At 44.5% G+C, this 24,345-nt stretch overlaps 1 protein-coding gene across 5 annotated transcripts; it reads left to right on the top strand.

Moving 5' to 3' along the window:
- Positions 1-9,929: 9,929 nt before the first annotated feature.
- On the top strand, positions 9,930-24,095 carry LOC110496694 (protein eva-1 homolog B). 5 transcript variants are annotated; one of them, XM_036953516.1, is made up of 4 exons: positions 9,930-9,951; positions 14,927-15,213; positions 21,283-21,408; positions 21,956-24,095. In XM_036953516.1, exons 3-4 carry the CDS (start codon positions 21,342-21,344, stop codon positions 22,375-22,377), a joined length of 489 nt encoding a protein of 162 aa, XP_036809411.1. In that variant the 5' UTR covers positions 9,930-9,951; positions 14,927-15,213; positions 21,283-21,341; the 3' UTR covers positions 22,378-24,095. The 5 variants fall into 5 exon arrangements, with proteins under 5 accessions (XP_036809411.1, XP_036809412.1, XP_021428403.1 ...); XM_036953517.1 differs by lacking the exon at positions 9,930-9,951 and adding an exon at positions 14,297-14,433 and having other exon boundaries at positions 14,927-15,107; XM_021572728.2 differs by lacking the exon at positions 9,930-9,951 and adding an exon at positions 14,297-14,433.
- Positions 24,096-24,345: the final 250 nt, after the last annotated feature.

Raw genomic sequence — 24,345 nt, 5'->3', positions numbered from 1 at the left:
ACATACTAAACTCATTTACTGTAAAACAATGACTACATACTAAACTCCTTTACTGTATAACAATGACTACATACTAAACTTAAAACCCATGGAATGCAATAGCTAAACTCACATTGTGAGAATTGTTTTAGCTACTTTAAAAAATAAAAACACATCCCTCCTCTGAAGCCTAATAATCACAGAATTGAAATTGACCTGAGAGTTGTTAAAATATTCTCAACAGTAATTTGTTCATGATAAAACAATAAATTTCTGATATTTCCTTACCTGTAAAGGTGTTGTGTAGTATTCTTATCCCCTGGTTGGTAGGAGAGGTCAGAAATGATCAAGTTCATGGAACCGTCTTTGTGGCTCACAAATTTCCATAAAGATACTACAGTAGAAGGAATTTGCATCCTTTACTGTCCCTGTTCTGCCTTAAGTCACACATGAACATACACACACACTAATACATCCCATCCCATGATTCTGTACCCCATGATAAATTAATATATAGATTACAAAAATGTTTACCAGAAGATGATAAGGATGATGATGATGATTGATTAGGTTGATTGATTAGAGTTGTTGGACATTTTGACTTTGGAATGCCATTCATTAATGTGACTATTTTTCATGTTGTTATTCACTCTAAAACACTACTGGAAATGACCTCCTTCCCACGTGGTTATGAACGCAGCATTAGACTGCGTTATCTTTTCTAACCTTCATTTCCATCCATAGGCTAAATACTCGCCTACAGTCATTGGTACCAGCAGTAAACTGGTGTGGATTTTCTAGAATTGAATTACTTCTGGGAGAGTTGTGGGCGGGCCATGTTGTGGTTCAATTTGTCTGATTGGTTGTGTTCTGTAGATGACACGTGATTTTGAGCAAATCAAGAAGTCACCTGTCACGCGCTCCATTTGCACAACGTGATCGAATAGGCGACCCGAGGTTGAAGCCCAACCGAGCTCTGCTGGATTAGGTCTTGATGATGAATACTTTAGCTATCGATTTTAGCTTTTGACATTATACATTTACTCTCAAGATAAGCAGAGAAAGTCAGTTACTCAAGTCATCCACAATACAGGACACTACACCAATCAAGCCAGTAAACTAGCTAGCAAGCTAATCCTCTGATTTAACATGTCTATGAGGACACTTCCCCTGGTTTTTAATAACCTCGGCGTTGAAATACTATATTCTCAAACTCTGAATTCCCGACGACGATAATACACAGGAAGGTAGTCTGTAGCGAGGTTAACATAGTTATGTTAGTTTATCATGTTAGTTTTTTGTAGGCAGCCAATTAATCCCAACCCTTTCTAAGTAGCCTAGCTAGTTAGATGGCTAGCTAATCCCAGACACACAGTCGTGTGATCCTGATCTCTAAACATGTTTTTGTCATTATACAAATGTATTTACCTAAATATCACTTAATTGCAGGCCAGAGGAAGACAGAAAATACTACTGTTCTAGCTAGTGGTCCTTGGTCAAATCCCCCCAAAACTGTTTACCTTAATTTACCTAGGTTAAGAACAAATTTTTATTTACAATGACTCGGGCCAAATCCGGACGACAAGCTTTCTGAACCAATCACATGGGCTCCCGAGTGGCGCAGCAATCTAAGGCTCTGCATCTCAGTGCACGAAGTGTCACTATAGTACCTGGTTTGAATCCAGGCTGTGTCACATCTGGCCGTGATATTATTTATTTTTTACTTTATTTAACTAGACAAGTCAGTTAAGAACAAATTCTTATGTTCAATGACGGCCTAGGAACAGTGGGTGAACTGCCTGTTCAGGGGCAGAACGACAGATGTGTACCTTGTCAGCTGGGGTGTTTAAACTTGTGCAACGGATGTGAAAAGGCTAGCTAGTTAGCGGTGGTGCGCGCTAAATAGCGTTTCAATCGGTGACGTCACTTGCTCTGAGACCTTGAAGTAGTGGTTCCCCTTGTTCTGCAAGGGCCCGTAACAGTATAACTTTAGACCGTCCCCTCGCCCATACCCGGGCGCGAACTAGGGACCTTCTGCACACATCGACAGTCACCCTCGAAGCATCGTTACCCATCGCGCCACAAAAGCCGCTCTGCAAGGGCCGCAATGACAGCCTACTCGGGCCAAATCCGGACGACGCTGAGCCAATTGTGCGCGTGTAACAGTATAACTTTAGACCGTCCCCTCGCCCATACCCGGGCGCGAACTAGGGACCTTCTGCACACATCAACAGTCACCCTCGAAGCATCGTTACCCATCGCTCCACAAAAGCCGCGGCCCTTGCAGAACAAGGGGAACCACTACTTCAAGGTCTCAGAGCAAGTGACATCACCGATTGAAACGCTATTTAGCGCGCACCACCGCTAACTAGCTAGCCTTTTCACATCCGTTGCACAAGTTTAAACACCCCAGCTGACAAGGTACACATCTGTCGTTCTGCCCCTGAACAGGCAGTTCACCCACTGTTCCTAGGCCGTCATTGAACATAAGAATTTGTTCTTAACTGACTTGCCTGGTTAAATAAAGTAAAAAATAAATAATATCACGGCCAGATGTGACACAGCCTGGATTCAAACCAGGTACTATAGTGACACTTCGTGCACTGAGATGCAGAGCCTTAGATTGCTGCGCCACTCGGGAGCCCATGTGATTGGTTCAGAAAGCTTGTCATACAAGACAGCACTGCAATTATAGGCTATTGCGTGTTCAACAATCTGGTATTTTTTTCACTGATGTTGGATATTGGACATACTCTACATGACCAAAAGTATGTGGACACCTGCTTGTCGAACATCTCATTTCAAAATCATGGGCATTAATATGGAGTTGGTCCCCCCTTTGCTGTTATCAGAGCCTCCACTCTTCTGGGAAGGCTTTCCACTAGATGTTGGAACATTGCTGCGGAGACTTGCTTCCATTCAGCCACAATAATTTTTGTGAGGTTGGGCACTGATGTTGGGTGATTAGGCCTGGCTCGCAGTCGGCGTTCCAATTCATCCCAAAGGTGTTTGTTGGGGTAGATTTCGGGGCTTTGTGCAGGCAGGTCAAGTTCTTCCACACCAATCTCGACAAACCATTTCTGTATGGACCTCGCTTTGTGCATGGGGGTATTGTCATTATGAAACAGGAAAGGGCCTTCCCCAAACTGTTGCCACAAATTTGGAAGCACAGAATTGTTCTAGAATGTCATTGTATGCTGTAGCGTAAAGATTTCCCTTTACTGGAACTAAGGGGCATAGCCCAAACCATGAAAAACAGCCCCAGACCATTAGTCCTTCTCCACCAAACTTTACGGTTGGCACTGTGCATTGTGGCAGGTAGCGTTCTCCTGGCTTCCGCCAAACCCAGATTCATCGGTCGGACTGCCAGATGGTGAAGAGTGACTCATCACTCCAGAGAACGTGTTTTCACTGCTCCAGACTCCAATGGCGACTAGCTTTGGGAAACGTTGCGGCCTATTCTTCAAGGCCCTTCGAGGCTTCTCCCAGATATTAACAGAGAGACACCAGTCATGTCATCTTGTATTAGGCCTACATTATTTTTCAGTTAACATACTGTCCTTTGTGTTTTCTTCTGTATGATATTGTCTGTGTACCTGTATGAGTTGATGGCTTTCAAATACCAACTCCTGCTCTGCCCACGTCACAGAGACCTGCTACTTATCTTATAGGACCAGAAACACCATCCTGTAGTTTGGGAGAGACACCACCAGTGTTCTTAACCAAGTGGACAAGACACACCGAAAGATCATTGTGGTAGGGACCCCATCACTGGCACGCTATTGGGCCTTGGTCTAAAGTAGAGCACTATGTAGGGAATTGGATGTAATTTGGGACGTAGCCTGATTCTTTGCGACAGATTACATGACTGCTTTACCTAAACTACAGAGATGATGACATTTATCTGCTGCTGCCTTGCCCACATCCTGCTTAGGATGCCAAACTAAATCTGTTGAACCATCTACTCTCCCTGTCTGTTAAAGGTGTACACACCCTTGCATGTCAGGGTAAGTCCCTTTTTATCTTTATCGGCTTTTGAAAACTACAGAATATTGTTTCTGTATAAAACTAAATTAATGGCATGCAAATAAAGAGTATGTTTACCCATTCTGATGAAGAAAAAACAAACTGAAAAATATTCATTAATGTCTCTACCAGGTGTCACTTTTAATCAAGTATAAAGTGCAAAATCCCAACGGACGCTTTGCCCTCTCGACCACGGGCCCAGAGCCCCATGGGACAGAAGTCCCGGGGTTAATCCCCACGGGCCCAGTGCCCCATGGGACAGAAGTCCCGGGGTTAATCCCCACGGGCCCAGTGCCCCATGGGACAGAAGTCCCAGGGTTAATCCCCACGGGCCCAGTGCCACATGGGGCAGAAGTCCCAGGGTTAATCCCCACGGGCCCAGTGCCCCATGGGACAGAAGTCCCAGGGTTAATCAACACAGGCCCAGTGCCCCATGGGACAGAAGTCCCAGGGTTAATCAACAAAGGCCCAGTGCCCCATGGGACAGAAGTCCCAGGGTTAATCCCCACGGGCCCAGTGCCCCATGGGGACAGAAGTCCCGGGGTTATCAAATCAAATGTATTTGTCACATACACATGGTTAGCAGATGTTAATGCGAGTGTAGCGAAATGCTTGTGCTTCTAGTTCCGACAATGCAGTAATAACCAATGAGTAATCTAACGAACAATTCCAAAACCACTACCTTATACACACAAGTGTAAAGGGATAAAGAATATGTACATAAAGATATATGAATGAGTGATGGTACAGAGCGGCATAGGCAAGCTGCAGTAGATGGTATCGAGTACAGTATATACATATGAGATGAGTAATGTAGGGTATGTAAACATTATATTAAGTGGCATAGTTTAAAGTGGCTAGTGATACATGTATTACATAAAGATGCAGTAGATGGTATCGAGTACAGTATATACATATGAGATTAATAATGTAGGGTATGTAAATAATTATATTAAGTAGCATTGTTTAAAGTGGCTAGTGATATATTTGACATCATTTCCCATCAATTCCCATTATTAAAGTGGCTGGAGTTGAGTCAGTGTGTTGGCAGCAGCCACTCAATGTTAGTGGTGGCTGTTTAACAGTCAGATGGCCTTGAGATAGAAGCTGTTTTTCAGTCTCTCGGTCCCAGCTTTGATGCACCTGTACTGACCTCGCCTTCTGGATGATAGCGGGGTGAACAGGCAGTGGCTCGGGTGGTTGGTGTCCTTGATGATCTTTATGGCCTTCCTGTGACATCGGGTGGTGTAGGTGTCCTGGAGGGCAGGTAGTTTGCCCCCGGTGATGCGTTGTGCAGACCTCACTACTCTCTGGAGAGCCTTACGGTTGTGGGCGGAGCAGTTGCCGTACCAGGCGGTGATACAGCCCGACAGGATGCTCTCAATTGTGCATCTGTAGAAGTTCGTGAGTGCTTTTGGTGACAAGCCGAATTTCTTCAGCCTCCTGAGGTTGAAGAGGCGCTGCTGCGCCTTCTTCACAATGCTGTCTGTGTGGGTGGACCAATTCAGTTTGTCTGTGATGTATACGCCGAGGAACTTAAAACTTACTACCCTCTCCACTACTGTCCCATCGATGTGGATAAGGGGGTGTTCACTCTGTTGTTTCCTGAAGTCCACAATCATCTCCTTAGTTTTGTTGACGTAGAGTGTGAGGTTATTTTCCTGACACCACACTCCGAGGGCCCTCACCTCCTCCCTGTAGGCCGTCTCGTCGTTGTTGGTAATCAAGCCTACCACTGTTGTGTCGTCCGCAAACTTGATGATTGAGTTGGAGGCGTGCGTGGCCACGCAGTCGTGGGTGAACAGGGAGTACTGGAGAGGGCTCAGAACGCACCCTTGTGGGGCCCCAGTGTTGAGGATCAGCGGGGTGGAGATGTTGTTTACCTACCCTCACCACCTGGGGGCGGCCCGTCAGGAAGTCCAGTACCCAGTTGCACAGGGCAGGGTCGAGACCCAGGGTCTCGAGCTTGATGACGAGCTTGGAGGGTACTATGGTGTTGAATGCCGAGCTGTAGTCGATGAACAGCATTCTCACATAGGTATTCCTCTTGTCCAGATGGGTTAGGGCAGTGTGCAGTGTGGTTGAGATTGCATCGTCTGTGGACCTATTTGGGCGGTAAGCAAATTGGAGTGGGTCTAGGGTGTCAGGTAGGGTGGAGGTGATATGGTCCTTGACTAGTCTCTCAAAGCACTTCATGATGACGGAGGTGAGTGCTAAGGGGCGATAGTCATTTAGCTCAGTTACCTTAGCTTTCTTAGGAACAGGAACAATGGTGGCCCTCTTGAAGCATGTGGGAACAGCAGACTGGGATAAGGATTGATTGAATATGTCCGTAAACACACCAGCCAGCTGGTCTGCGCATGCTCTGAGGGCGCGGCTGGGGATGCCGTCTGGGCCTGCAGCCTTGCGAGGGTTAACACGTTTAAATGTTTTACTCACCTCGGCTGCAGTGAAGGAGAGTCCGCATGTTTTGGTTGCAGGCCGTGTCAGTGGCACTGTATTGTCCTCAAAGCGGGCAAAAAAGTTATTTAGTCTGCCTGGGAGCAAGACATTCTGGTCCGTGACTGGGCTGGTTTTCTTTTTGTAATCTGTGATTGACTGTAGACCCTGCCACATACCTCTTGTGTCTGAGCCGTTGAATTGCGATTCTACTTTGTCTCTATTACTGACGCTTAGCTTGTTTGATTGCCTTGCAGAGGGAATAGTTACACTGTTTGTATTCGGTCATGTTTCCGGTCACCTTGCCCTGATTAAAAGCATTGGTTCGCGCTTTCAGTTTCACGCAAATGCTGCCATCAATCCACGGTTTCTGGTTTGGGAATGTTTTAATCGTTGCTATGGGAATGACATCTTCAACGCACATTAATCAACACGGGCCCAGTGCCCCATGGGACACAAGTCCCAGGGTTAATCAAAACGGGCCCAGTGCCCCATGGGACAGAAGTCCCGGGGTTAATCAACACAGGCCCAGTGCCCCACGGGCCCAGTGCCCCATGGGACAGAAGTCCCGGGGTTAATCGACACGGGCCCAGTGCCCCATGGGACAGAAGTCCCGGGGTTAATCCCCACGGGCCCAGTGCCCCATGGGACAGAAGTCCCGGGGTTAATCCCCACGGGCCCAGTGCCCCATGGGACAGAAGTCCCAGGGTTAATCAACACGGGCCCAGTGCCCTATGGGACAGAAGTCCCGGGGTTAATCAACACGGGCCCAGTGCCCCATGGGACAGAAGTCCCGGGGTTAATCGACACGGGCCCAATGCCCCATGGGTCAGAAGTCCCGGGGTTTATCGACACGGGCCCAGTGCCCCATGGGACAGAAGTCCCGGGGTTAATCGACACGGGCCCAGTGCCCCATGGGACAGAAGTCCCGAGGTTAATCGACACGGGCCCAGTGCCCCATGGGACAGAAGTCCCGGGGAAATCAACACGGGCCCAGTGCCCCATGGGACAGAAGTCCCGGGGTTAATCAACACTGGCCCAGTGCCCCATGGGACAGAAGTCCCGGGGTTAATCAACACGGGCCCAGTGCCCCATGGGACAGAAGTCCCGGGGTTAATCGACACGGGCCCAGTGCCCCATGGGACAGAAGTCCCGGGGTTAATCCCCACGGGCCCAGTGCCCCATGGGACAGAAGTCCCGGGGTTAATCGGCACGGGCCCAATGCCCCATGGGACAGAAGTCCCGGGGTTAATCGACACGGGCCCAGTGCCCCATGGGACAGAAGTCCCGGGGTTAATCGACACGGGCCCAGTGCCCCATGGGACAGAAGTCCCGGGGTTAATCAACACGGGCCCAGTGCCCCATGGGACAGAAGTCCCGGGGTTAATCAACACGGGCCCAGTGCCCCATGGGACAGAAGTCCCGGGGTTAATCAACACGGGCCCAGTGCCCCATGGGACAGAAGTCCCGGGGTTAATCAACACGGGCCCAGTGCCCCATGGGACAGAAGTCCCGGGGTTAATCGACACGGGCCCAATGCCCCATGGGTCAGAAGTCCCGGGGTTTATCGACACGGGCCCAGTGCCCCATGGGACAGAAGTCCCGGGGTTAATCAACACGGGCCCAGTGCCCCATGGGACAGAAGTCCCGGGGTTAATCGACACGGGCCCAGTGCCCCATGGGACAGAAGTCCCGGGGTTAATCAACACGGGCCCAGTGCCCCATGGGACAGAAGTCCCGAGGTTAATCCCCACGGGCCCAGTGCCCCATGGGACAGAAGTCCCGGGGTTAATCGACACGGGCCCAATGCCCCATGGGACAGAAGTCCCGGGGTTAATCGACACGGGCCCAATGCCCCATGGGACAGAAGTCCCGGGGTTAATCGACACGGGCCCAGTGCCCCATGGGACAGAAGTCTCGGGGTTAATCAACACGGGCCCAGTGCCCCATGGGACAGAAGTCCCGGGGTTAATCAAGTACTCATCTACTTGTCAGTAACGACGAGGAGGTGTTAAACACGTTTGAACAACTAGTTAGCAGATCAACTCTATCTGGCTCTTAGTTCTCCATGAGTGGTGAGTGAGAGGTAATACAGTAATGCATCATAAACGCCAAGAGGAATTGTATTGACTGTCTTCAATTGCATTTTAGAATTAGTAATATTAACTCTAGTAATAGTTTGTTGGTCTGTAATCTAGCCTGATTTTACTCTGTTAGTTGTGTGTCTAGTATATTATATACTACAGTTGTGAATAGTAACTGTATTAATATTTTGCTGGTCTAGAATGTTGCCTGTTTTTATTACCAAAAATGATTTATACGGTGTATAAAGATGACTGATGACTGATAACTAGATGACTGATAGGGGGCGCTGTGTTAAAACCACTGTGCCTCATGTCTTGGCACTCCCCCACTTTTGTAAATACTATTTTGGAAGCTATAGAAACACATTTAATAATGTCAACATTAGTTTAGTCTATTGACCAGAGCCCTATGAGCCCTGGTCAAAAATAGTGCACTACATTTTTAACCTTTATTTAACTAGGCAAGTCAGTTAAGAACAAATTCTTATTTTCAATGACGGTTAACTGCCTGTTCAGGGGCAGAACGACAGATTTGTACCTTGTCAGCTCGAGGATTTGAACTTGCAACCTTCCGGTTACTAGTCCAACGCCCTGCCGCCCCAGGGAACAGGGAGCCATTTGGGACTGGCTCAACTAATGGGTGGAATAGAGGTTCAGAACCCAAACACTGATACTGAAACAGAGTTCCGGGTCAACCTCTTTACCACAGACCAAGAAGAAGAAGAGGCGTGCATCTCTCACTACTGGTGCCTTAGTTCTTTGTTTGACAGTGATACACATTGCAGCATCTTGATCCTCTATAATTTGGTTTGATCTTTGCCTTGAACTGTAAAGACTCAGGAGGGAGTGGAGATCAGTCACTTGAAGTGATTCATATTCAAGCAATACGGGTATCTATGGTGGAATTGTGATTTAAATGCTTTAAGTGATTATAACATGGGTATAGTGCACATGTTAGCCAAGCAATAATGTAAACACAGCCTGAGGTCTGACTGAGAAACAAAACCTGAGGTCTGACTGAGAAACAAAACCTGATGTCTGACAGAAACACAACCTGAGGTCTGACTGAGAATCACAGCCTGATGTCTGACAGAAACACAACCTGAGGTCTGACTGAGAATCACAGCCTGATGTCTGACAGAAACTAAACCTGAGGTCTGACTGAGAAACAAAAGACAACCACCATGTGTCATTGGTTTGTATTCTTAAAGGGGAATGGGAACACTTCAGGATTTACAGTTAGCTGGAATCTAAAGCCTAATGTTTCCTTTCCCCTTTAAGACCAAACAGCAGATCTGTGTCAAGCAACAGTTGTACTTAATTATCCTGTGTATATATGCCTCAAACGACGTGTTTTGTTTTCCTCTCAACACAGAACTGACTCGGATCGCTGAACAGACTGAACCACCAGAGGGACTAAGCGGTAAGGGCCGCCTGCCATGATGGATGAACTTGCTGAACTATGACGGTGTTGATGGGTGTAGGGTGAAGTTTCCCCTTGATGCTGATCTTTGGTCAGTTTTGCATTTCGCCCACTATTGTTTAAGGATAGGAATGGGAAGCTGATTCTCGATCAGCACCTAGGGGAATCTTGACCCCGGGCCGTGATGGTGATGTTTGGGTGGGAGCTGTACAATCAGTATTGTAGTTTTGGCCTAATGTTACTGTGGTTATCCACTACACTGCAGCTGGTCATCAATTGATGCACACGACTCACCATTACCTCTGAGGTCCGTTGGCCAAACCAAGTTTCATTTTGTATTACTTCAGGGTTTCTCAAACCTGGTCCTGGGAACCCAAAAGGGTACACATAGATTTCTTCCCTCTTGCACTAACACAGCTTATTCAACCAATCAAATGCTTGATAATGAGTTGAATAGTTGAATCAAATGAATTGGTGCTGCTAGGGAAAGAAAAAACATTTGCAAACTAGATGGGATGGCGTATCGCTGCAGAATGCTGTAGTAGCCATGCTGGTTAAGTCTGCCTTGAATTCTAAATAAATCAGACAGTGTCACCAGCAAAGCATCTCCACACCATCACACCTCCTCCATTACGGTGGGAACCACATATCCATCCGTTCACTACTCCGCGTCTCAAAGACACGGTGGTTGGAACCAAAAATCTCAAATTTGGACTCAGACCAAAGGACAGATTTCCACTGGTCTAATGTCCATTGCTCTTGTTTCTTGGCCCAATCAAGTCTCTTATTATTGGTGTCGTTTAGTAGTGGTTTCTTTGCAGCAATTCGACCATGAAGGCCTGATTCACGCAGTCTCCTCTTAACAGTTGACGTTGAGATTGCGTCTGTTACTTGAACTCTGAAGCATTTATTTGGGCTGCAATTTCTGAGGCTGGTAACTCTAATGAACTTATCCTCTGCAGCAGAGGTAAGGTCTTCCTTTCCTGTGGCGGTCCTCATGAGCCAGTTTCATCATAGTGAGTGATGGTTTTTACAACTGCACTTGAAGAACCTTTCAAAGTTCTTGAAATGTTCCGGATTGACTAACCTTCATGTCTTAAAGTAATGATGGACTGTTTCTTTTGCGTATTTGAGCTGTTCTTGCCATAATATGGACTTGGTCTTTTACCAAATAGGGCTATCTTCTGTATACCACCCCTACCTTGTTACAACACAACTGATTGGGTCAAACTCATTAGGATGGAAATAAATTCCACAAATTATCTTTTAACAAGGCACACCTTTTAATTGAAAAGCATTCCAGGTGACTACCTCATGAAGCTGGTTAAGAGAATACCAATAGTATGTAAAGCTGTCAAGGCAAAGGGTGGCTCCTTTGAAGAATCTCAAATATAAAATATATATTTTTTGGTTACTACATGATTCCATGTGTGTTATTTCATAGTTGATGTCTTCACTATTATTGTCAAGTTGTCTAGGTGTTATAATTATTTCAGCTCTGCCCAAACTTGAAAACGGCTTGCTCAACACGTGAAGGATGCAAAGGGACAACTCAATTCCTTTTCAGTGTTTTATTGTGGTTTTGATGCCATTTGTTGAATATGTTGAAACAGTTGATTTGTTGAATAGAGTAGTTGAATGACAGAGGAGTAAGGATCAGGGAATAGTTTAATAACCTTAAACAGAGAATAAACCTGCATTATTTTACACAATAAACAATGCATGGCTTTGAATAAAGTAAACGTTTAAACAATTTAATTTTGCACTTCATGCAATTAGTTCTGCAGTCAGAAAATATCCACAGAAAAGAAGTCACCACTCCTACCAGAGTTAAACATGTAAATTGTGCTAAGCACTGGATGCAACATAATTAATCATTCCAAACATTACATACCAGTTGCGTCTTTAGGGTTGAACAATGAGCTGTTTGTATGTTGAGGACCTGAGCAAAGCTAAGCCCAAACATTTTATACCCATGCTTATCTGCCAGGTGCGCATGTAAAAGTAGTCCCTCCAGAAATCCTGGCTCAATTTTGTAGTTCCACCCGTGTTTTTGGGTTATCTGCCCTCTTGAGGCCTGGAGTTCTTTAAAGGAAGAGCTGCCATTGTGCTCATGTTTTGAGTGTTCCGTTTTTGACGCAACAACTATTCTACAATGTAGAAAATAGTACAAATAGAGAAAAACCCTTGAATGAGTAGGTGTGTCCAAACTATTGACTGGTGCTGTATGTTTCTGAACAATGCATTAGGCTGCCTTGTTGATATGACAGATCGGCATAGATTACTGTTCCATTTGACAAGGGCGTTCCTCCTTCACTGCTTTTGCCCGTTCACATCCCGGGCCAGGCGCGGTTCAGTTGAATAAAACTCCCTCATACTCTACACCAGAGGTCTTTTCTTGTCCAGGGACCCCTGCCAAGGCAAACCCGGTGACCCAGGGACCCCTCATCATATGTTATCTAAAAACAGGTGTTTAGCTGTTTTAAAAAGGTTAGCCCTGTGTTGGCAAAAACATATGGCTAAGTCAACAAAGCTTACCAGCAGTCAGCGGAAGTTGCAGTGACTGGTACTTGCAGGTGATTTTTCAAAGCCAATGACTAATTTGCTCAATTTATTTTATATTTATTTTATTCAGAAATAAAGTTGACATCAATAGAAAAAAATAGTTTTATTTAATATTGTAAATATATAATTTACAAAAAATACATTGATTATGTTACTAGTGATTTCCTAAAAAAAAAAAATACTTTGGGGGGGGGAAAATGCACTTATTTTCATTGTAAATATTTCCGTGCACCACAGTTTGAATATTCCTGCACGACACCATAGTGAGAGTGTTTTCTCTACTGGACATGAACATGTACTGTGTCTCAAATGACCACCTATTCCCTTTGTAGTGCACTTTAAGGGCCCTGGTCAAAAGTATATAGCGTTCCATTTAGGAGGAAATCATGACCAGCAGCCTTGGCTTGGTAGAGACCACGATGCCCGTCTATGTGAGGAACCAGCTCTAGGTTCATGACTGGGCTGGTCTCTCCCACCCGCCAGGCCACCCAGGGAACACATTATTCATGATCAATACCAGTCTGTAGGATGGAACACATTATTCATGATCAATACCAGTCTGTAGAGTGGAACACATTACTCATGATCAATACCAGTCTGTAGGAGGGAACACATTATTCATGATCAATAACAGTCTGTAGGAGGGAACACATTATTCATGATCAATACCAGTCTGTAGGAGGGAATACATTATTCATGATCAAGACCAGACTGGAGGAGGGACAAACAAACAGGGCTCAGCTCTCCCTATCACAAATAGAGCCCTCTCATGCAAGCCTCTTGGGTCATTTTTAACTGTGAATGGTGGACTGGTGGTCACGGAACCAAGATGGAACGTCTTGTGGCCAATGGCATTGAGCAGCAAGAGGACGGAATAATTCTATGGCGGTAGAGAGGGATATGAGAGGGTTTGGGAATTTGAGGAATTTCAGAAGGGGTATGTTATTGCTTAGCAGTGTCAAGAAGAGGACAGGCCTGACAAAACACAGGCGGTGGCAGCGGGAGAAGAAGATGGACTGTCCCAAGCACCGTGACCAGTCTGGTACGTGTATAGAGTGTAGTACAAAGCCTAGTAGAATACAGCCGGGGTCAATTTTTCCCTATGGAATGTGGTAAATAAAGTGTATAGTTACACCAGTGGATCTCTGGAATTCCCCTGTGCAGTTTCATCATTGTTAGTCAGGGACCTGTGGTGTGATTTGGGTTTGAGACTTCTTTTTAAAACACAAATGTTTTCTTCTAAGACCAGCCTTGAGAAACCTCTCAGTGACATCAACCACATAATAACTGCTTTTGAAGCCATTAGACTGACTGCCACATCAACACTGTTTAGCTCAGAATAGCTCTTTAGAGGAATTCAAAATTCAGTTTTTTTGGTTGTAAAAGCCCCTTCGGAATAATAAGAAACAATGTGTATTCACTGATTTCATAATGTGATGTACGTCTATGGTTTACACAATATAACCGCATAAACAACTTTTATGATTTACACTGACAACCGGCTATTATATTTTCTGTCTCAGACTTCACCTGCTGGTGTGAAACGGTTTATATAGACCTTGCCAGAGACATATTGTTGAATCCCCAAAACCCTTTGTCTGTTCCAAATGGCACCCTATTCCCTATTCTGGTCAGAAGTAGTGGACTGTATAGGGAGTAGGGTGCCATTTGGGACGGAGCCCCTGAGACCACAACACGGAGGTTGTTTAATCCCCAGTCAGTCCCTCCCAGATCAGCAGTAGTCTACTAGCTATTTCCTGTTCCACCCTCCTGGCTAAACACTGAACAGAGCTACCGCACTGTGGCATGGCCCACAGCGGAGATCACCATTCATCGTACAGTCACAGGCCCATGTCTTGGTGAGCAGTGAGACCCTGACAAATAGGGACACTTACTACAGCACAAGTATACCTCAGAGTAAGTATTGTATGAGGATATGGGAAAGCCATTTTAGGGTGTTTTGGGGTTTACTCACAATCCATTTTAAGGTGTTTTGGGGTTTACTCGTAATCCATTTAACTGTGTTTTGGTTTTTGTTGTGTGTTTGTTTAATGTTATAAAGTTGCTAAATACTAATCAGGCCCCACCCTCCCTCACTCTCTCTCACTCTCGCTCTCTCTCTCTCTTGCTCCCTCTCTCTCGCTCTCTCTCTCACTCCCTCTCTCTCTGTCTCTCTCTCTCGCTCCCTCTCTCTTTCTCGCTCCCTCTCTCTCTCTCTCTCTCTCTCTCTTGCTCCCTCTCTCTCGCTCTCTCTCTCACTCCCTCTCTCTCTGTCTCTCTCTCTCGCTCCCTCTCTCTTTCTCGCTCTCTCTCTCTCTTGCTCCCTCTCTCTCTCTCATTCTCTCGCTCTCTCACGCTCTCTCTCTCTCCCTCTCGCCCCCTCTCTCTGGAAACACCTCCCTATTGACAGCCTCTCTCGGTCCCGGGTTTGGCTGGTTTCCTCTTTCTGGTTGTGGTGTACAGCTGGCCCTGATGTCGAGGAGAGAGGCAGCAGCACTTTTCTCTATATGATTCTCCAGCTCTACAGCCTTGGATCTGCAGTTCGACAGTCTGATCGGACTCCTACTCCTCTACACCTCAGGGATCCTCAGGTTTCTCCTCCACTTTATTACAATCTGTTGCGATATTTGCTTTACCCGTAGATCGATGGACAGCTGCTCCTTCTAGAATCATTGTTGTATCTTTATCAGGATTAAGGTGAGTGTGTGAGATTAGTTTTGCATTCTCTTGTCACTTCAGTTCCGTCTGTAGGTCCTACTGTTGATGTCCTCATGATGATGATGATGATTGCATGGTGATGAGGCTTTATTGTCTTGCCTTTTTACATTTTATGTTTTCTATGGAAAATATTGGTTTCCTAACAATTTAGGAAATAACTTTATTAGCTTACCTAATAAAGTGATCCTGTACACTGGAAGTAACACGATGGCATGGAGGTTTATTAGTAGACTGTTCCTCGTATTAATGTCTGTGCTTTATAATGACAGACTATAAAAACACTTTATAGGCTCAGTAGCAGGTATGGCAGAGAGCCATTGAGCCAGAGAGCCATACCGCCTCGACATCCTCTACACACTTAACACAGCAACCGGATGAGAGCCGTCCGTCTCCCGGCCTGACACACATGTATGTTGTTAAACAACACCAGCGCTTTTGGCGTTTTTTTGTTGTCATTCTGTTTGTTGTATTTTGACAACAGAATCACCTCTTCCCTCCAAGTTACTGTGTTGTAAGATGATATCTGTTTCAAGGCACCAATGATAAGAATAATAACCTATGAATGCAAAGGTTTAGAATTTCATTGTTTGAATCCAATTGGATTATCTAAGCAGGAAATGTGTCGGGTTGAAGGCAGAGCGGTTTATGAGGTATATAAACAATCACAGCTGCTGACCCTGTGCAAGTTATTGGGAGGTGTTAAAGAACTGTGTGAGTGAAGAGACATGTGTCTTCTATCACCAGTTACCACTGATATGTTGCCGCCAGATATTTTGAGACTTTGAGAGAAACTTTTATCACGGTACTGTTTCTTGTTGGCTGTGACAAAGTTTTATGTTTGTTTGTGATAAAACTGTCTGGAGAATGTGCCTTGGCGGGAAGAAAGAGAGGGACAGGAAGGGGAATCCACAGGGAGTAGAATGTGTTTATAAAGGATTACATTTCAAGATGCCAACACATGCCCACAAGTACAGAAATGTTTCTAAAATAACAAATAACAAAAACAAATGTAAAAAGGAAGCCATGGACCCTTCCAAACTTGGACCTTTTTCAATCTGCCTGACTCATAGCAAGGAAACACTACCGCGGTCATATGTAGGATTTGGGAAATGAAAACTGAGGCCATGCAAGGCCTAATTAAAATGAAAACATTGTTTGTCTTTGAATGAACTGAACTAAAAACAACATTACTCACAGCACTTATGTCATTAAACCCTGGGAAAAAACAAGGATGGAGTTGGTGAGATATTTCAAAAGTCAAATCAGTTATCCAGCCTAAATTACTCAGTAGATTACTCAATAGATTACTCAATAGATTACTCAGTAGATTACTCAATAGATTACTAAATAGATTACTCAATAGATTACTCAATAGATTACTAAATAGATTACTCAATAGATTACTCAATAGATTACTCAATAGATTACTAAATAGATTACTCAGTAGATTACTCAGTAGATTACTCAGTAGATTACTCAATAGATTACTCAGTAGATTACTCAGTAGATTACTCATTAGATTACTAAATAGAGTACTCAGTAGATTACTCAGTAGATTACTAAATAGATTACTCAGTAGATTACTCAGTAGATTACTAAATAGATTACTCAGTAGATTACTAAATAGATTACTCAGTAGATTACTCAGTATATTACTCAGTAGATTACTAAATAGATTACTCAATAGATTACTCAGTAGATTACTCAGTAGATTACTCAGTAGATTACTCAGTGCTCCGATAGGGCAAGGCAAGAATGGGTAACTGCATATGTGTCTGAAAGTGGGTTTTGCAAATCAAATGGGAGGATCAACACCAGTGAGTGTGTCAACCTAACAGCTAATTTGGCAGATTGGTTGCCACTCAAGGCTTTCCTTGTAGCATTTCAACTAAACCGGTTAGGCAGGTTAGGATAATTAACATGGCAGTTTATGAGAACTAATGTAGCAGGTTAGGATAATTAAAATGGCAGGTTTGGATAATTTACCGAGCAGGTTAGGAGAATATTTTTTTTTTTAACCTTTATTTAACTAGGCAAGTCAGGGGCAGAACAACAGATTTGTACTTTGTCAGCTCAGGGATTCAATCTGCAACCTTTTGGTTACAAGTCCAACGCTCTAACCACTAGGCTGCCCCAATTAGTCCCCTAACCCAGTTAGGGTTGGGTTTAGCTAAAACGCTACAAGGAAGCAGCAAGCAGCCACACAAAATGGTCTTGATTGGCAACCAATCTATCCAATTAGCTGTTAGGTTTCAATATATTCACGGGTCTTGATCCTCTCACTTGTTTCACAATGCCCACTTTCAAACATATTCCACGTATGCAGTTAACTACGGGCTTGTTCAACATTGTAGCCGACAGTGCAGGCGACTGCCGACTGACTGATCTACAAATCACCTTGCATCATAAATAACTACTCATTATTATTTTGTAGGTCAGTCATCATTTACCCACAATGCATCATGAATTTGATACTCTCGAACACGGCCCATGACTCGAGCAAAGCAGCAAGACCCATCATCTCCCATGAGTCTGTGGGCCAACATGAGTCTGTGGGCCATGGCGACCACCATTTAATTGGCAAAATGTGCCTTTGAGAGTTAACAGGGTCAGGGTCTGCTGCCAAGAGTAGGCGGGATAAAGATCAGGGTGGGAAAACACAGGGTCCTGATGGGCATGATTTTAAACTGAGGACAGAGGCAGAGAAAGAACAACATTCTGCCATTGCACTCACTGTTGTTGAATTGCACGTAATGGACTGATTGTTATGAGGGAGGAAGTCAGTCATCAGTTACAGTGGTTGAAAAAGTCCCCAGTTGTCATACGTGAGTAAAAGTAAAGATAACCTTAATAGAAAATGACTCAAGTAAAAGTGAAAGTCGCCCGGTAAAATACCTACTTCAGTAAAAGTCTAAAAGTATTTGGTTTTTAAAGATACTTAAGTATCAAAGTAAACGTAATTGCTAAAATATACTTAAGTATCCAAAACAAAAGGAAAAGTATAAACCATTTGCCATTCCTTTTATTAAACAAACCAGACGGCACCATCTTCTTGTTATTTTCATTTACGTATAGCCAGGGGTCACGCTCCAACACTCAGACATCATTTACAAACAAAGCATTTGTGTTTAGTGAGTCCGCCAGATCAGAGAAAGTAGGGATGACCATGGATGTTCTCTTGATAAGTGTGTGAATTGGACCATTTTCCTGTCCTGTTAAGCATTTAAATTGTAACACGTGTCAAGGGGAAATGTATGGAGTAAAAAGAACATTAATTTTTTTTAGGAATGTAGTGAAGTAAAAGTATAAGTTGTCAAAAATATAAATAACAAAAGTTTTTAAAAAAACGAGTTAAGTAGTACTTTATAGTATTTTTACTGAAGTAGATTTATGATTGATTTATGATTGAAACCATGGGATTTCATCAACGCTTGGGATGTCATTCTATTCCCTCCCCAGGTCCCCAGGTTCACCCTCAATCTCTGTCTGAAGCCTATGTTTGTTTGTCTTTAAGATCTCTCCTCCTCCCTCTCTCTTCAGCTCTCCTCTCTGGAGTGCGACATCTCTCTGTTTTTCCCAGAGGAAACCCCACACGGTTCTTCTTAGCATTCATGTGTGTTTCTGTGGGAAAAGTGAAACCCCCGCTCTGAACACACAAGAAAGGGTCAGCCAGGTCACTGCTACAGAAATACCATAAATACAAACATATTAACAGATAACTGGACTCAGAACTCGGTTAGGAAAGCAAGCAGACTGACTATTGTGTCCTCAGTGGGGACTATGGTGTCCTCAGTGGGGACTATGCTGTCCTCAGTGGGGACTATGGTGTCCTCAGTGGGGCATATGGTGTCCTTAGTGGGGCATATAGTGTCCTTAGTGGGGCATATAGTGTCCTTAGTGGGGCATATGGTGTCCTTAGTGGGGCATATGGTGTCTTCAGTGGGGACTATGGTGTCTCAGTGGGGACTATGGTGTCCTCAGTGGGGACTATGGTGTCCTCAGTGGGGACTATGGTGTCCTCAGTGGGGACTATGGTGTCCTCAGTGGGGACTATGGTGTCCTCAGTGGGGACCATGGTGTCCTCAGTGGGGACTATGGTGTCCTCAGTGGGGACCATGGTGTCCTCAGTGGGGACCATGGTGTCCTCAGTGGGGACTATGGTGTCCTCAGTGGGGACTATGGTGTCCTCAGTGGGGACTATGGTGTCCTCAGTGGGGACTATGGTGTCCTCAGTGGGGACTATGGTGTCCTCAGTGGGGACCATGGTGTCCTCAGTGGGGACTATGGTGTCCTCAGTGGGGACCATGGTGTCCTCAGTGGGGACCATGGAGTCCTCAGTGGGGACTATGGTGTCCTCAGGGGGGACCATGGTGTCCTCAGTGGGGACTATGGTGTCCTCAGTGGGGACCATGGTGTCCTCAGTGGGGACCATGGTGTCCTCAGTGGGGACTATGGTGTCCTCAGTGGGGACCATGGTGTCCTCAGTGGGGACCATGGTGTCCTCAGTGGGGACCATGGTGTCCTCAGTGAGGACTATGGTGTCCTCAGTGGGGACTATGGTGTCCTCAGCGGGGACTATGGTGTCCTCAGTGGGGACTATCCCAGATAACACACATACATGTCTTGCCGACGTCGGCCCGCCGTCTACATGATACATCAGGCCGATGTAGTATGGAGAGCGTTTGCACATTGGCAACAAGTCGCTGAGACGTCGGCATTAGATCGCATTCGCATTAGATCGCATTCGCATTAGATCGCATTCGCATTAGATCGCATTCGCGTTAGATCGCATTCGCGTTAGATCGCATTCGCGTTAGATCGCATTCGCATTAGATCGCATTCTCCCTTCAGCCGCTGTTTGGACGATGCACGTTAAAGCTGCATGCTGCCTAGTCGCTCTAATACAGACATTAAAAAAATACCTTTATTTGAGATCGGAACCAACAGCAAATCATGTTTCACTACATGGTTTGAATTACCCTGACCAAATGAGTGTAAACATCGAATTTGAATGGAACATTTAAGAAAGATTATTAGATAAATTATACTGGCAATAATACAACCAATATGCTTTACTGGAATATAGGTGATTTTGTTAATGGGTAAAATGAAGAGAGAAGATTCAAGCTAATGTCAGGTTTAGGAGGCTATTGCTTTTACCATCAAGTTGTTAAAAGAACTCCAGCACAGAGAAGAGAGAAACAAGAAACAGAGGAACATAAACATCACATTTATCAGAAAGATTGCTCATGCAGAGGGTGTGCAGTTAGTTTGATAAAAACGAAGGTTTTATTACAGGCTAAGAGCAGTGAATATGTGATGAATATATTTAAAACAACAAAACAAAAAAAACGTTACATCTGAGCCACGTGTGGTGAAAAGAATGCATGGGCCAAGTACTGTAGTCAGAAAATGTGTTTTTATTCATTTATTTAAGCCTATAGGTTTTAGACATATTTTCTGATAAAAGTATTGCCAACCATGAACCCGAAAATGTTTGACTGTCCATAGGTAGCCTATGTATATTATAATGCATTGATAGAAGGCAGCTAATTCAAGCATTGTGACACTCGTCCCAATTTCAATTGTCTACACGATCTACGGCTGACTCTGTGATGCTGATGCTGGCTCTGTGATGCTGATGATGACTCTGTGATGCTGATGCTGACTCTGTGATGCCGACTTCGGCAAGATATATGTGTGTTGTCTGGGTATTGTGTCCTCAGTGGGGCCCTAGTGAAGAAACTCACCAGGAACACAATGTCCCCATCACAATGACCATTGACACTTCATTGGCCTGTAGTGGTGATTGCTGGGTGGGGATGGGTGATACGTGGAGGCATTCTGTTACATTATCATCTCTAAGCCTTCTGAGACTCAGTGGAAGAGAGAATGAACTCAGACAGTGAGACACAGAGCTGGCCGTCAGAAAATGACACAGTTCCTCCCATTGGAGATGACGCCAAGTGTCATAGTAGAAGATAAAATGGTGATTACTTCCTGTCTGTGGGGGGCAGTTCTAACACGTAAATTATTTTTGAACTACAGGACCTTGTATTGGAGACAGGCTGGTGAATGGTTGTCAACAAACAAGCAGAGAGGTCAAAATGGAACCAATTAGGAAAGACATGGAGCTGCTAAGTAACAGCATGGCTACCTATGCTCACATCAAAGGTAAGACCCCTTGTTATTTCTGCTTATAGTTCTAGGATAAATAATATTGTCTTTTTAAAATTAATTTTTTATTCATTCTGATGCTTTGAGAATAGCTTCAACAGCCACAATCTGTTGTAGGGACTTATGTGTACTGTCTGCTTTGGCGTGACACCCCTGTACTGTGAAAGTATCTGCACTGTGAAAGTATCTGTACTGTGAAAGTATCTGCAAGCTCACCCTCTCAAATATTGTGTAAACGTCCTCGTTTCCTGCACTTCTATCACTGCTAAAGGAAAGTGGCTTGTACAGTCAGAACAGACAGGGGCCTCGTACTCATTGTGAAGAGATTTGACAGGAACTGATACCCATCCAGGCATTCTCAAAGCAAGGACAATTCACATGCTGTTGTTGTATTTAGTTTAAATGAGAATACGAATGGCCCTATTGAACCCCTGTCAATGTAGGTGATAGCCTCTAAACCTGCCTGATCTCACAAGCTCACAGTCAGTGTGGATTTACAAGGCTTTTGTAGGTGAGGGATCTAACAATCTGTTTTCCCATCCAGCTAACCCAGAGAGCTTTGCTCTGTACTTCATGATGGGTGTGTGTTTTGGCCTTCTCCTGGCCCTGTGCCTCCTGGTCACCGGCATCACCTGTAGGACCCGCCGTACCAATAAGCCTCCCCCGTCCCCAGAGAGGAGACAACTGAAGGAGTCCAGTGAAGAAGAGGAGGATGAGGAGAGTGTGGATGTGGAAGAAGGGGAGGAGGCAGAGATCCCTAAAGTGACGGTTGCGCCCATGAGCGACCGCAACAGCCAATTGAACGGTACTTTGAGGAGCGTGAATGTGTTTGCGTCGGCGGAGGAGCTGGAGAGGGCGAGACGACTGGAGGACAGGGAACGCATCGTCAGGGAGATCTGGAGGAACGGACAGCCAGATATACTGACCACTGGAACAGGGACCATCGGACGGATACACTACCACTAATGGACTAAAGTGACTTAAGGACCTGAAACACATGGTCTGAACCCTGAAGTAATTAGGGTTGATCTACTCCAGACAGACACTGTAGCTGACTGTATTAGGCTGGCACAGATTCACCTTCATCTTTTCATTCAATGATTTTTTTGTTTTTTTTGTACAAACTAATTTCATTATCATTCATGTACTGGCCTATGACAAAAGTACAAACTAATTTCATTATCATTCATGTACTGGCCTATGACAAAAGTACAAACTAATTTCATTATCATTCATGTACTGGCCTATGACAAAAGTACAAACTAATTTCATTATCATTCATGTACTGGCCTATGACAAAAGTACAAACTAATTTCATTATCATTCATGTACTGGCCTATGACAAAAGTACAAACTAATTTCATTATCATTCATGTACTGGCCTATGACAAAAGTACAAACTAATTTCATTATCATTCATGTACTGGCCTATGACAAAAGTACAAACTAATTTCATTATCATTCATGTACTGGCCTATGACAAAAGTACAAACTAATTTCATTATCATTCATGTACTGGCCTATGACAAAAGTACAAACTAATTTCATTATCATTCATGTGCTGGCCTATGACAAAAGTGTGTTGCACAATACAATGTATGCTTTAACATGTAATTATTCAATTAGTATTGAGATAAATAGAATGTCATAACCACTGCTCCCAATGGACACACATAATAAGTAACATGAAAAATACCCCACAATGTTTTACAATGCAGACAGCTTGAAGAACCAACCACCAACATTGCTGCCTCTTCGTGTATAATGTCAACATTTGCTTATGGACTCTTCTATGGTTGTGACGCTGCTCCCACACAGAGTCAGTTCCAAGCTCCAACCCTCCAGGCTAATCTTAGCCGGCTAGAAGTCTTCCCACGGAATCCTCCCAGCCTTTAACCCAGCGTTTAGCCACCACCTCTGACCCCATCACTTCCTGTGTTACAGCAGCAGCAACACTCCCCTCAAGGGAAGATTGTTGAGGACTTATGAAAAGGCCACATATACCTGTTCTGCATTCCAAATGGAACCCCATTCCCCACCTCTATCATAGGAGGTTGGTGGCACCATAATTGGGGAGGACAAGGGCTCATGGTAATGGCTGGAGGGGAATCGGTGGAATGGTATCAAACACATGGTTTCTATGTGTTTGATGCTATTCCATGAGATGTCTTCCCCTCACCAGCCTCCACTGACTACTATATATGGATTAATGTACCATTTGGGACTCATCCCTTTAATAGCGCTTCAGTGAGTGACTCTAGTCTTTGACTTGAGAGGTTATGTAACTTCAGTCTGCACAAAGTTGCATATTGAGCATGTGATCATTGCCAAATGCTTGATTTGAAATTGGCCCGATAAATAACATTTCAGTCCACTGTTAAATTCCTACAGTCCTAAGCAGACTTTTCTTTGGCCTTTGGTTAGGAATGATGCAAAAAATATCCTGTTGAGTCCAAAGCACTTCAGATACTACAGCTTTGAATGTGTACAATTTAAAGGGTTAGTTCAGCATTTTGGCAATGAAGCCCTTTTTAATATCCCCCTTACGCCTTTATCTCCTTCCCCAGTCAGATGAACTTGTCTCTGCATACAGTGTGAAGTTGCTAACCAGTGTTATTGCAATGACTGGAAGTCCATGTAAGTCAGTATAACAGATTGTGAAATAAACCATTTTTTCATTTAAATTTGTTTATGTGCAGTTCAATCACAGATAAAAACAGTAGAATATTGGGGGGGGGGGGGGGGGGGGTGGATGGATGGGTGTAGAAAGCAAAAATCTAGCAACCCAAAGGTTGTGTTCGAAGCTCAACACGGACAACTTCAATTTTAACTACTTACTACTTTTTAGCTAACCCTTTACCTACTTAGTTAGCATGTTACCTAACCTTAACCCCAAGCTTAGCTAACATTAGCCACAACCAATTGGAATTCATT

This window comes from Oncorhynchus mykiss, chromosome 18, assembly GCF_013265735.2.
Source record: "Oncorhynchus mykiss isolate Arlee chromosome 18, USDA_OmykA_1.1, whole genome shotgun sequence".
Lineage (NCBI taxonomy): Eukaryota > Metazoa > Chordata > Actinopteri > Salmoniformes > Salmonidae > Oncorhynchus > Oncorhynchus mykiss.
The sequence above is the reverse complement of the archived record's forward strand: the minus strand, read 5'-3'. Positions and strand labels throughout refer to the sequence as shown.